The 15,307-nt window shown below is 37.5% G+C and overlaps 1 protein-coding gene and 1 long non-coding RNA gene across 5 annotated transcripts; both read left to right on the forward strand.

The window, feature by feature from the left end:
- Positions 1 to 6,506: 6,506 nt before the first annotated feature.
- LOC137124575 (uncharacterized) lies at positions 6,507 to 9,392 on the forward strand. Its single transcript, XM_067499662.1, has 4 exons — positions 6,507 to 6,591; positions 6,707 to 6,780; positions 6,854 to 6,889; positions 7,008 to 9,392. Exons 2-4 carry the CDS (start codon positions 6,724 to 6,726, stop codon positions 9,180 to 9,182), a joined length of 2,268 nt encoding a protein of 755 aa, XP_067355763.1. The 5' UTR covers positions 6,507 to 6,591; positions 6,707 to 6,723; the 3' UTR covers positions 9,183 to 9,392.
- Positions 9,393 to 9,874: 482 nt separating this feature from the next.
- Positions 9,875 to 13,558, forward strand: LOC137124601 (uncharacterized). Of its 4 annotated transcripts, none has more exons than XR_010913988.1 (3): positions 9,875 to 10,062; positions 11,213 to 11,302; positions 11,409 to 13,558. It is a non-coding gene; the product is annotated as an uncharacterized lncRNA (long non-coding RNA). The 4 variants fall into 4 exon arrangements; XR_010913989.1 differs by having other exon boundaries at positions 11,213 to 11,254; XR_010913987.1 differs by lacking the exon at positions 9,875 to 10,062 and adding an exon at positions 10,073 to 11,092.
- The last annotated feature ends 1,749 nt before the right edge of the window (positions 13,559 to 15,307 follow it).

The raw sequence follows: 15,307 nt of genomic DNA on the forward strand, positions 1-15,307 counted from the left end.
CCTGACTTTTTATTATCACCAGAGAATCACTCATAGTATCTGTTTGTCATTTTCTTATAGTACTCCAATTACTATCCCTACTACATGTATCCCAATCAGCAGAGGAATCCACTGTTGTACCAGTATTTGCTTACCCTGCTCCTGCAGCCAACTACTACAACTACTCCAACTACTACACCTACAACAACCACAACTACTACCACTGTTAAACCCTGAAATGTATGATTAAGACATCCATGAATGAATAAAAACCAAATTGACGTGGATTTCTATTTTTCATCTAAATCAAATATCTGGAAGTTGAGCCGCGTCAATTGGGCATCTTTCTTGTTCCTATTTTCTTCTTCTTTCACTCGACACGACTCAACTTCCAGATAACAACACCTGGATGATCTTTACTGATATGTTAAACCACGTTTCTGACATATGAATCAAAGTCATTTTATTCTGTAATATCTGCTAAATAAATGATGAAATCAAAAATGTGCTGAATGGATTTGTTTGTATGTATAAATGTATAAATATACCATAATGAACTGTCTATGTCATTCTCATGTTGTAGATACAGTAGGTGGCAATAAGCAAACTCAAACTCTTACCAAACTGCGGCATAAAGTTTGACTTAGACTTAAACAGACTTTATTGTCATTGAGAATACAACACGTGTACACAAAACAATATTTCGTTGCAAAGGCTCAACACAGAATTAAAATATACAAATATTTGAAATATCAAAATATATACAGCAAAGAGCAAACTCAAACTGTTTCCACACTGTGGCATAAGGTTAAACAAAAATACTATGAATCCAGTTAAAATCACTGCAGTTATTCATCCTACTACACAGATTATGCTTGTCTCTGTATTAAGATGATCGTTTGAATGTTAAAAGGTAACAAACTGAAGACAGTACTTTATGAATTACTTTAATGTCAAGTCTATTTTTTTTAAAGCCCAAAGTTACAGATTTGCTCAAAGGAATTTCATGGTCTTTGAAGCACCATGCATTCCTACATCAAATAGACCTGGTAAAAAAAGGGAAAAACATGAAGTAACTCTCAAGTGATTCTTTTTTTTTTCAGTTCAAATGAATGGAAAGACCTGGTGTTTTTACAGACATATTGAAACTCTGAACACAGCAAAAACTAAAATACACAGGTCCACAGGGGAAATGTCTGCAGCTCCCAACAGATTTACAACAGTTTTATTCTTAGTTATTCTTAGCTACGGGCACTTGTGACTCTATCAAACTGTACCCAACATGCCACACTTTGCAGAGATCTATTTGTAAGAGATTTTGAAAACCATCTATCGTTTTCCTTTCACTTCACAATTATGTGCCACTCTGAGTTGGTCTATGACATAAAATCCCTATAAAATACATTAACATTTGGGGTTTTAACGTGAGAAAATATGGAAGATTTCAAGGGGAATACTTTTGCAAGACACTGTAATTGGTGGTAATATTTTCATTTCCAACAAGGAATTAAAAAATTGCGTTTCCCACACTCTGGCAATATTGTTAATTATCTAATATAAAAACTATAGAAAACATGCCGCACACACGGGACATTTGATTGTGACATCAGCACATGGGCTTCACATACAGAAATCTGGAAAACCTGGGGTCCTTCAAAAGGGTCAGGGGTCCAAACTGAAAAACTATGGTTGCCATCTGGTGCCATCTGGTAAACTTGATGAAAAGCAGTGAAACAACTCACATGTAAACCACAAAGACAATAATTGTATATAGTATAATGAATACAGGCAATAAATGGTTTAGTTCAGCTTAGCCTGAAACCCACCTGTTATAATTTATGTAAAAAAAGAATTTTGTGAATTTAAACTCAGCATTTTTGGTCTGTTGTTATTGTCTTTTATTGCGAAAGGTTATTTAACGTCTACTTTCGAAAGATGTGTTTTAAATAAACATAAACCACTGCTAAACTTTTTATTTTGAATTAAAGTAAAATATGCTACAAAGTTGCTTTTTTGTTGTTTTAGGTGAACATGCAGTTTTACCTTTCGTTCAAAGTGGGTCTGCTGTCGTTTCTCATTGTGATACCATAATGCACTTACTAAAATTTACCGGAGCAGGCAAAAGCTCAGCTGTGGCTGACTATAATAAATTATTTATTATAGCAGTACAATTAATGTGCCTGTCAAAGTGCCCAGGTGTGTCTGTGACTATTACCTTACCGGAAGGTTTTCTCACTTTGAAAGGTAGAAGGTTTCCCAATACTGTAAGTGCAATTTCCCACTAATCCTGTTTATTATTGAGAATAATCCTCTCCTATATCTGTATATAAGAAAAGTTCATCCTACAGAACAACATTCCTCGACCTCTGCTTGACTGTCTGCTCAAGTTGGGAAGACTTGATTGTAATTTTAATATCTTTTAAGGTTTCTGCTTTTTCTTGGTGAGCTTGGTGGGGAGATAATTCTGTTGCTTTGAACAAATTTCTTTAAACATCTCACGTTATTGTTGTTTTTCTACAGGTGTAAACAGGGAAGCCATGCTGAAGGTGGTTTTTGTGCTCGGATGCCTCCTGTGCCTCACTCGGGCAAATCCTGTAAGTGTGACCTAGACATTGTCGGTGCTCATGTACTGTAATATCCAAACAGCAAACTTACAGTACAACCTGTTTTATTTTATTTCCCACAGATGGATGAAAAGGTTCCCAAACGCCTTGCACGTTTACCTAGAAGCTTTGGCTACATGGCAAGGGCCTTTCTCTGCCTTCTAGCAGCTCTCAATCCAGGTCCTCAAGGAACCCTGTCCTGTTTCTTTCCCATCTATTCCTGCTATATCTACTGCTGATTAGTTGGATCAGGTGTCTTCTTTCAATCAAGGGAGGGGTCCGGGATTAAGAACCACTAGACTTCAACACACCTGACTGTCTCTTATTAACTAGACAATCACCGGCTGTATATGTGACATTTGGTGCTGGGGTTATTACTCAAAAATTGAATATATTACTATTTTAAGTAATAATATTATTCTTCACTTATTGGTCCCTGTCAAATGGTGAGTCACTAGTGGAAATGTAAAACATTTCATGCTTCACAAATGCTTTATTAGTTCTTTGTTGCTTATTGTACTGTAGCCTGCCGTCGATGATTGAAATCCAGTTTTCTTTTTTTTACCCATCCAATAGCTACAGCCATCCTAGTTTTGCTAATGCTAAGATGCATTGTTTTTTGTAGATATAATTTTATTTGTAAATGTAAAAATAGATAAAAAGACAATGACAGAAAGTAACAGTAGAGTGCTGAATGTAAATGTAAGATTTCAAATTCTTCTCTGGTAGACGACAAATCACCTAAGAGGAAAATAAGTCTAGTCGTCAGCTCAGTGCTGAGATGTTATGCTCAGTGGTACTTTCTGATTTGGTACATACTACATATGTATAAATACATATGAATTGGTACATGTAAGTACAGCATAAACTTCCATGCTGACAAAAAGTAGAAACACCACGAAGTTCATTTCCGATTGCAGTTGGCTGAACTTTATTAATGATTGTCCATACAATGAACTCTGCTTTCCTGTCATTCACGGAGGAGAAAAACATTCTCTCATGACATGACTTACTTACGTCTGTTTGTATCGCCACATAATCACCAGCTGCATCTGTGTTTGTCATTTTCTTGCAGAACTACTATCCCTACTATCGTAATCAGCAGATGAATCCACTGTTGTACCAGTATTTGCTTACCCTGCTCCTGCAGCCACCTGCTACAGCTGCTCCAACTACTACACCTACAACAACCACAACTACTACCACTGTTAAACCCTGAAATGTATGAATAAGACATCAGTGAATGAATAAAAACCAAACTGATATGGATTTCTATTTTTCATCTAAATCAAATATCTGGAAGTTGAGCCGCATCAAGATTAAACTTGTTTCACTCGACACGACTCAACGTCCACATAACCACACCTGGATGATCTTTACTGATATGTTAATCCGCATTTCTGACATGTGAATCAAAGTCATTTTATTCTGTAATATCTGCTAAATAAATGACAGAAATCAAACATGCTGACTAGATACATTTGTATGTAGGAATGAAAACCTTAAAAAATTGTCTGTGTTACCAGAAAATCAGTCGTCCACGGACCACATGGATGGTTGTGCCAGGAAGGGCATTGCATAAGCCGAAAGGACCAAAAATGTATTAATTATAATAATTCCCAGATTGTACATACAGTAGAAGGCAAAGAGCAAACTCAAACTGCGGCAAACCTTAAATTAAAATGCTATGAATCCAGTTAAAAGCAAATCAGTCATTAATAATAATGCATGTATTAGGTCTGCTGAGTACTTCGAAAGGTTAGTGACTTACTTTAACATCAATCGTGTCATGTCCATTTGATGTTTTATGTAGTCCAAAGCTACAGATTTAGCCCAGGGAGCTTTATGGCCTTTGAAGCACAATCCCATACTTACTAACAGAATCCTTACTAACATCCTTACTAACAATCCATCCTTACATCAAATGGAACTGGATTTTAAAAAACGGGGAAAAACCAGGAGTAAATCTCAAGTGAACCTGTTTGTTAAAAGGTTTGTCTCAGCAGTCACACAGAGGCCGCTGCTGAGCCATTCACTAATACACTCTTCAACCTTTCGACTCACATTCACTCACACCCTACTTTCATCAGCTTCGGCACTACGTTCACTGATGAACAGTTTACCAGAACACTAGGCGCGAGAATCTTCCTGCTTCCTGCTTTCACTCCCAGGCTCAGTAAAACAGAGCCGGTCTAACAGTAAAAACAAAGCCATCATAAAAAGATCCTCCATGTAAGTAATTCCCCCCTTCTTCTTATCCATGGTGCCACGTAGCTCCACAAACGCAATCCAAACTTAGAGGGTGAGACATCATTAAATTAACACTTCTGTTCTCTGCTAAATAAACCACAGTAGAGTAGTTTAATAAACTGTCGGCATTGAATATGTTTTCATTACACAGATTCAGGCCACCACTTTTACCCTCTGTGTGTGTTTGTGAACAGGGTGTGGTGAATACTCAGTGTGCCAGTCATGCACTGACACTCCTGTATGAGAGGGTAAAACATCTGTGTTGTTATAAGGACTGTTATTTCTCAATAGATGGTATAGGACATTATTTTTCCCTGAAGCTCCCACAGTTTTGTATCTTGTCACTTGTCTTTTGCTCCAGTCAGTTCTTTGTCTCAACCAACAGAGAGAAGCTAAACTACATAGTGTGGAACTGCCAGTTTAAAAGCCTTAAACAGCCCAAATCCAAAACTTTAACGGTGTTGAGCTGGGCCCCATGTTTACCTGACTAAATCAAGTTATTCATACACAGATTCACCTTATTGAGCTTTGTGGTTTATGCAGCACAGAGTACCAGCCATCCTTAGACTGAATCAAAAAGCTAACAAACTAAATTAAAAGAAAAAACAGTAATAGGGAGGAAGGAGAGCAATCGAGAATGTTTCCCTCTTCCACTAGTTATGTGTACAGAGCAGAGTAAATCAATTTTATGGTCAGTCATTTGATCCGTAGGTTATATAAAATAAAGTGTCAAACCCTGTAAACTGAACTGAACTTTGGAGTGTTTTCTAATTCTTGTCGGCAAGAGGGATTATTTTGTATTTACATATACAAATGTTGACTGTTGGTCTGTGTCCAGTTTGTTATGGTGAATTTACTCTCAGCTCTTTACTCCACATATCACTCAACATTTCATTTTAATTTAGAACCATCCCCTATTTCTTTTATTTTAGTTGTTGTCATTTTCTCTATTTTTGCATTTACTAATAAAATGATATAATGATACACTCATAAGGTTCATTTAAACACAACATTACCTCAGCTCTTCATGCTTCAAATGAACCCACTTTGTGAGAATGTGATTAATGAGCTTTCTGGAAACGGGGAATTCCGGTCTTAATATTGTCGGCACATCATCACAGAAGCTTAACTACAAGCTTAACTCCTTCGTCAACTCGCTTTTTAGTGATGAAAGGGAGTCATCTAAAACTTTTTTGTACCGTCCTGCTGCATGGAAACGTTTGTGTTTCTGTTTAGTTTTCAGCCAAGTCCTACTCTGTTAGTGTTCATTATGTAGTTATATGTATAAAAAAACAATTTTAAAAATCACAGAAATACAAGTGGGATAGCAAAGAAGGGAGAGGTGGTTTGATGGGTGTGTTTTATCTGTGGTTCACAGAGGTTTTTGGTTCTGGGCCAAGAAGGTGTCCTGGGACAATGCCAGTATGTGAATAGATTTTTCAATTCAGCCCAAAGGTAACTGGTTTTCCAGAACATATTAAAACTTCTTTCAATTGCTTATAATACAGTATTTATATTAGTAATTAAAATGTTGTAATGTCCAGGTGTGTCTGTGATTATTACCTTACATGTTTCATTGCTTTGAAATGTAGAGGTGGAAGGTTTCTTAATAACTAGAATTTCCCAATAATCATGTTTGCTAATGAGATTAAACTCGCTCCTGTAACTGTATAAAAGAAAAGCTCATCGTTCAGAACATTACTTCAACCTCCTTAAGCTGTCAAGTGAGATTGTCCACTCAAGTTGTGAAGACTTGACTGTAAATATGACTTTACTTTTTTGCTTTCTGTATTTTCTAGATGTGGTCGGTGGAGGGGTGATTTGGTGGACATCTTAAAACACATTAGCAAGCTTATAATGTTCTTTTTCTACAGTCGTAAAGAGTGACACCATGCTGAAGGTAGTGTTTGTGCTTGGATGCCTCCTGTGCTTCGCTCTGGCAAATCCTGTAAGTCTGACAAAATGTGCATGTATGGTAATAACTAAACAACACACATATAACCTGTTTTTTTTCCCCACAGATTGACGACAAGACATCCAAACGCCTTGGACGCAGGGTAAGTGCCTTCCTCTGTTTCTCAGACTGCAACATTAAACACACCTGACTTTCTATTAATATCTCCACAAAATCATCCCCTGTATGTTTCATTATAAATGTTTCTGAATTTCCTGCAGCGGCGCCCCAATCCTCCTGTTAATGTCGATCCTGACCTCACGTCACACCTGCTTCTTCAAAACATGCTCCATTCACAACAGCCAGTTACTACACCACCTGCTACAACTACTAGACCTGCAAATGTTACTATCGCAGCTACTCCTAAAGCTGCAACTACTTCTACAAAAGCTACTACTACAGCTGTAAATAGTACAGCTACTACAGCTACTAGAGCTGCAACCATTACTTCTGGAGCCACTATTACAGCTGCAAACACTCCCACTGCTACAGCAGCTTATACTACAATTGCAAATAGTACAGCAGCTATAACTTCTAGAACTGCAACAACTACTTCTGCAGCTAATACTACAGCTGCAAACAATACTACTGCTACAACTACTACAGTGGCTAATACTACATCTGCTAATAGTACAGCTGCCACAACTACTAGAACAGCAACTATCCCACCTACTACTACAGCTTCAAATGGTAGCATTGCTAGAACTACTAAAGCTGCAAATACTTATACTACTGCAGCTATTACTGCAAGTAGTACTGCTACTAATTCCACCAATGCAGCTAATGGATCTTCCTCTGTGGCAACTACTACAGCTGCAAATACTACTGCTTCTACAACAACTTCTACAGCAGCTAATACTACATCTACAAATAGTACAGCTGCCACAACTACTAGACCCCCAACTATTCCACCAACTAAAGCAACTGCAAATAGTACAACTGCTAGAGCTGCAAATTCTACTACTACTGGATCTGCCACTGCAAGTACTACTGCTACTAATAACACTGCTATTAATTCTATCAATGTAGCTAAAGCAACTTCTTTTGTGGCCCCTTCTACAGCTGCAAATACTACTGTTGCTACAACTACTAGTAGAGCAGCTAATATTACAACTGCAAATAGTACAGCTGCCACAACTACTAGAGCCCCAACTATTCCATCAACTAAAGCAACTGCAAATAGTACAACTGCTAGAGTTGCAAATACTACTACTACTGGATCTACCACTGCAAGTACTACTGCTACTAATAACACTGCTACTAATTCTATCAATGTAGCTAATGCAACTTCTTTTGTGGCCCCTTCTACAGCTGCAAATACTACTGTTGCTACAACTACTAGTAGAGCAGCTAATATTAAAACTGCAAATAGTACAGCTGCCACAACTACTAGAGCCCCAACTATTCCATCAACTAAAGCAACTGCAAATAGTACAACTGCTAGAGCTGCAAATACTACTACTACTGGATCTGGCACTGCAAGTACTACTGCTACTAATAACACTGCTACTAATTCTGTCAATGTAGCTAATGCAACTTCTTTTGTGGCCCCTTCTACAGCTGCAAATACTACTGTTGCTACAACTACTATTAGAGCATCTAATATTACAACTGCAAATAGTACAGCTGCCACAACTACTAGAGCCCCAACTATTCCATCAACTAAAGCAACTGCAAATAGTACAACTGCTAGAGCTGCAAATACTACTACTACTGGATCTGCCACTGCAAGTACTACTGCTACTAATAACACTGCTACTAATTCCACCAATGCAGCTAATGGATCTTCCTCTGTGGCAACTACTACAGCTGCAAATACTACTGCTTCTACAACAACTTCTACAGCAGCTAATACTACATCTACAAATAGTACAGCTGCCACAACTACTAGAGCCCCAACTATTCCACCAACTAAAGCAACTGTAAATAGTACAACTGCTAGAGTTGCAAATACTACTACTACTGGATCTACCACTGCAAGTACTACTGCTACTAATAACACTGCTACTAATTCTATCAATGTAGCTAATGCAACTTCTTTTGTGGCCCCTTCTACAGCTGCAAATACTACTGTTGCTACAACTACTAGTAGAGCAGCTAATATTAAAACTGCAAATAGTACAGCTGCCACAACTACTAGAGCCCCAACTATTCCATCAACTAAAGCAACTGCAAATAGTACAACTGCTAGAGCTGCAAATACTACTACTACTGGATCTGGCACTGCAAGTACTACTGCTACTAATAACACTGCTACTAATTCTATCAATGCAGCTAATGCAACTTCTTCTGTGACAACTAATACAGGAGCTACTACTACAGATGCAAATGCTACTTCCACAGCTGCTACTAATACTACTGCAGATACTAGTGCAGCTACTACACGTGCAATTTAAAAAAATGCAGCTACTAGTCATACTACTGCTGCTGAAACCACCAACTAACATTGCTACTACAATATAAAATCAGAAATTTATGTTGACACCAAATACCAACTGTAGCCTTAACTGACATTGATTTGTTTTGAACATGTTCTGTATGACAAATTGATTGAATCTTTATCATTTAAAAGTGTTTCACATAGCAATCCAAAAGAATAATAAATAAATTGCAGTTATCATGAACTGTGTGGTTATTATGATATGCCTTTCTTATAATGCACTCCAGTATGAATCCACTACCCTCTATGACCTCAAGTCAGTGAGTGTATCGCCAAAAACGTATTGTGGACAGGAGCATTGAAGCCTCCTGTGTCTCACTGTACACATATCTTGTAGTGTAGGGAAGAAAAAGCCACAAAAATTACTTTGGTTAAAGTAAAGTCGGGTACACCATAAAATACATTCCTTGGCTCTAACCCTTGTTTTGTGTATGATCAATGTGAGGCCACTGCCATAAAGTTAATTCAATAAACTTAATTTTAATGCTACATTTACTTTGTTATGAGAAATGTTATTGGTTATTAAGGGGGTTTTGAGGCCCTCTCAAACACAGTTTTTCAGCACAAGGGTGCATTTTATTGTTAGGCGACCTCTGGTGGCTATAGCAGTTAATTATGATTGGAGTAAAGTAGAGGGTTGAGCAGTGCAGTATAGAGACTGACAAAGTCAAAGTTGGAAGGTGGAATGGGACATCATAGCAGAGCACTTTGACACCAGAAACAAATGTTTTTTTAATTCTTTTTTAATGTTGTGTTTTACTCTATGGGCATTCTTCAACATTAGAGTAACTCCATTTTTTATTGTAGCCATGATGACAAAGGTCCTCTAACAATAAGTAAGTACTTTAATAACTATCTTTTCCAAACCCCTGTGCCTAAACCTGATGAAATATTATGTTATAAATTATGGGAGTGGTATAATATATAATAGTAATTTATTTTCTATTCTTTGATTTTCTTCCCGAGCCCTAATAAATGTATAGCTTCTAGGAGATTAGAATGACTGACTCAATGAAGCATTGCATTTTTACATTGCAGCAAATCACATCAAAATAATCTGACATTGTTACAAAATGTTCTTCTTTTATGGGTCCAAGTTTTCTACCACATTTTAATAGCAATGTTGTATTTTACAATTCTCTCCATCAATAACAAGACACTTTTTCAATCTTTAGATAGAAAAGAACTCTCTGGAAGACACCACAGATCATATATGTAATGACTGCTGTGGAAGAAATAAATGAGATCTACCATTAGTAAACAATGTGACTACAGTATTTCCAAAACATTGTGCAAGCTTTGTTTTGCGTGTTGAAATATGCAACAGATTACTGTATGACAAGTATGGAGACACAACATATCAATCTTCTTAGACTTTGACAGGCAATATTCGAAACAGTGTTGCACTTGAAATGAAGTATGTGGTTGCGTTGGTGTATCAGCAGTTCCATATGGCTCTATTGGTTTATTTAGCTCAGCATTTGACATTAATAGTTTAAATCCATCAGGATTACAAACAGGATGTGGATCTTAATATTACAAAAACAAGGTCAAGTAATGACATTGTGTTCACTAGTGTTTTGGTTTTGCCTCTGGGGGCTGCAATGAGACGGACCACATGTGAGGTGAAGAAACACACCTTTAAAGTGCCAGAGACATGTGGACATAGTGAGGCTGTTTAAAAGCTAATGACATTTCCTGGAAGGACCAGATTCACGAGAGAGAACTCCAGCTTGATTTTTATTTTATTAATAAGCTCTTCACACTCATAAGTTTGAACCATCAAGTGCTTTTAGTTGCAATTTGAAGTGCAAGATGAAGTTTTTTCTGCTGATGATTTTGTACTTGATCCATTCCCCTGTTGGTGTAAGTACAAAAACTCAATAGCTCAATACATGCTTCTTGCGATAATATAACTTTTTAATGATACTCATTTAGTGCAAATAGTAAATATGAATATGAAATAATATTTAATGTGTTCTGCAGAACTGCCATCATTATTATAGAAGACATTCAGGCAGTGGTGAGGTAAGAATGAATTCTCGTCACTATAGCAGTGAGTCTGACAGTTATGAGGTAAGAATGAAATTAATCATATATGAACCACAGTGAGAGTTTAACAAAGCAAGTGTTGTCTGAGGATTTGGTAAAATATTTGACATTTCATTTTGGCTTCCTGCAGAGATTCTATCGTTACCCGGTATTTTGGCCCCAGCTGATTCCTCCGCAGCCTTCCTTCCCTGTGTGGCCATTGTTTCCAGTTCTGCTGCCACAGCCCCCACCTGCTCCTGCCACACCTCCTCCTCCAGCACCAGCCACAACCCAAAATCCAACTCCAGCCCCAGGCCCTCAGACCACAAGTCCACGGGGAGACAACAGATGAGCTGATGAGTGATCTGAGTATAGGAATTACTTGAATTTGAATTCCTTTCCCTAAAAACAGACAGTTACAATGAGATGAACGCTGTGTCTTTGTGTTTACCATGTGTTGATGGCTTTTACAAAAATATGTGCTATATGTGTCTTTGTTTGCATTTTTTCACATTTCAGCTTTGATTTGGCACAGTATCTCTGTTTACCCCTTTCCGGTTTACAACTTTTAAACCATTTTAGGCAGCATGCTGTAATGCCTTTTTAAAACCATTATCATGCTACAGTTCATCTAAAACCTCAGGAATGTAGTGATATGTTGTGATTTGGAAAATACTGTACAGTATATTATAGAGACAGGCATTTTGTTTTTGGTGTAATTATAAGTTTTGATGGAGGCTGATCTCAGAGACACCAGTGGGAGTGTGATGATAACATGTCGGTGTAATATTCACTCAGTGTGCGTACACATCACCACCCCTGGATCAACAGAGCTTAGGAAAGGGATGAGTGCTAAACCTGTAATACTTGAGTCCCTGCTTCTTCAGTAAATACTGTATTTTTTATCATGACTCAGTCTCTTGACCAATAAGTTGCTCAATGCGCTGCACTGCCAACTCTCACGCTGCCAATTGATTGTTAAAATAACTGGCACATAAATTAAATGTAAAAAAGTCCACTTTCAGATATGGTTTTAGGTTATGCTTGTGAGAATGAGTTCATTGTTATTTTGAAGTGATCCAATTAATCGAAGAAATATTTAGCAGATTAAGTTAGTTTTAATATAATTGTAGCAGCCATGATAGTTAATGACTGTGTGACTTTAAAAGGCTAAATGTAAACCTATGCATGTGACTGAGAAGATTAATATGGGAAGGTCGGTATTTTATTTCTATTTTTTATTTTTAAACCACCTTCTGAGAAATGAGAAATAAAAATGTATTAGATCCAAGTACCCTGTGTACTTTTTTTCCTTAACAGTGTTGCCCCATCACCACAAACCCCATATTGTTCCAGTTTACTGAGCTGCTGCAGCTGCTATTGTGAGGCTTTCTGCCCTCCTATATAACCCCCGTTGAAATAGCACCACCACACAGGCAGCTGTTAAAATTGACTCCCTTTTAGCACAAAGAAATTTTCTATCGTCTATTGTGTGGTAAATGGTCTAAACTTATAATGCGCTTTTTTACCTATTGTTACTCAAAGCACTTTACACTGCTTCTCATACAGCCATGTGCATTCACAATCACACACACACACAGACCACTGGGGGAGCTGCTATGCAGCTGCCTAACACTCACCGAGAGAAACCAAATCAGGAACAAAAATGACAATACCATGGCGCTGTCATGATCTGGCCCTCACATTCATTCACTGTCCTTGGCTGTTATTTTGTATCCCGTTTCAAAACTTCATGTCCCGAGTTCATTTCTCCAGCTTCGCCAGTCATCACGACTCACAATTGTTTTCACATGTTCCCCTGCCTTTTTAAACTGAGCTCTCCCCTTGGTTCACTGTCAGATCATTGTCTTCTCTTCACCCTGGTTTTCTATGCAACGTCTCTCATCTCATCTGTCTCGTGGTTTTCGGACTCCTGGCTCTGTTACCCGTATCTTTGGTCTGAGGTTTGATTTGATTGGCATTCTTCGTTTTAATTGTTTTCTGTGTGTTCGTGTTATGTGTTTCTTGTCTGAGGTTGTCTAGTTAATGTGTTTTGTTTCTTGGGTATCGTTTTAGTTCTTGTTAGCCCCCTCAATTTCTCCTGGGTTAATTTGCCTCATCCTTGTTGGTTTTAAGTTCAATTTCCCTATTGACATACTTAGTCCCTATAACCCTGGTTTATGTTTCTATGTTTGTATGTATGTATGTATTCACCTTCCAAAATAGTGTCAGTTTGTCCTCCTTGTAGGAGAGAATTTATGTTTCTGGTTTTTCCTGTAATTATCAATAAAACTAATTTGTTCACCATAACCCCTTCTGCCTTGTTGCACTTGGGTTCACCCTAAAAACTAACAAGCACCAAAAATAGCGGCCACTACTGCAAATGTTTGCCCATGTAGTGAAACATATGCACACATATGACTTTACGCACACACACAACAGTGTTTGAGTGAGGCAAAAAAAAATCCTAATAAAAGATAAAACACATAAAAAAACCTAAATGTTAAATACTTACATACAGTGAAAACATTATACATGTATTTCTTTAATAATACAAGCATGTCCATAACACAGTGCAACTATCATCTATAAAGTACAAACATCTCTCTCTGGACTCAAACCCTGTGGGACAGTTCTGTCTTTTTGTACCATCCAACCATCTTGACTATGTTGATGATGCCACTACACCATAAAATTATGAGCCGTGAACATGAGGTTGTCCTTAATGCTGGCCCTGAAACGGTAGATCAACAAAATGCACCTTAAGAAATATAAGAAGAAAGCCAGAACAACACACGCAAGCAAAAAACTGAAAAGAAATTCACCAACACACAACACATATGCAAAATTAAATAAACAAATAAAATCTGCAAAAACAGAAGACACATCCAACTACAAAATGCTGTGCAAATACAGAAATGTTTCCATAATAAACCAGCACAGGTGCCATGTGCACCATTTCAGTTATTAGTTCAGTTAGTTGTGTTTTGTGTATTAGCAGTGCATCTCTGAATTTGGTTGAATTTGTGAGTTATTTCAAAACAAATATTTCTTCCCACTTATTTGGTGCCTGTCCAGCTGGTGGCACCCTATAGGCACCTGCCTGTATGGCCTGTGCCCCACAACAGCCTTTGATGGCAATGTTACTGCAGGAAATACATAACATTGAAATGTTATTTGATCTTCACCATAGTAACAAATGTCAACAAACACAATAATTCTGAGCTGTCATGATTTTTATTGGCTTTATTAAAGACATCTAATCAACACACAAAGGAACAGTAATGCGAACAGTGTTTCAGCAATAGCTTGAATCCCCTTTAGCATCAAACAAGCCCTACGTGTAGGTCTTCTGAGATCTGTTTTGCAAGGCATGGTTCACATCAGCTATTGCTCCTCTTGAATAAGACACTGACACTGTTTGAACTGTTTTATAAGTCAAGGTAGTTTTAGACCACAGCTCAATTCTTTACTTTACTTTTCTGGGTGCATTTAATAATGACATGAAAGATTATGTGGCTTTTTGTTGTATCAGCTTCGAAATATTGTCTGTGTTATTTGTGACTTTAGTGAAGATGCAATGTGAGACTACGAACTCTGGTAGGTGTCTTAGCATGTGAGCTTCTCTTTGAAAAGCAATGAACTTGTAACATTGCCAGCAACACTTGCAGTTTGTCAAACAAATATATTTGACCAACGTGTTCCAGTATGTGGGCTTCAGTGGCAGAAATTTCTGAAACCCTTTCACCCTCTGACAACTAAGACAGCAACCATACACAGGATAAGCAGTTACAGATAATGGATGGATGGATGGAAAAATTCTAAAAATCTTCAGATAAATACATCTTTACGTTGATACTCACTGGTGCAGTTTTACTTGCATGTAGTAAGACAGTAATCAATTAATCCGTCTCCCAAAAATAGTTTCCACATTACTTTCAATCTGTCAGCATCAGCTGCTGCAAAATTAGTTTTCCTTAAAATGGGTTTCCTCTGGCTAAATTTGTTCACCTCAATTTGAAAACACCATATTTAGACTTTTATGGGTTG

This window comes from Channa argus, chromosome 3 (assembly GCF_033026475.1).
Source record: "Channa argus isolate prfri chromosome 3, Channa argus male v1.0, whole genome shotgun sequence".
NCBI lineage: Eukaryota > Metazoa > Chordata > Actinopteri > Anabantiformes > Channidae > Channa > Channa argus.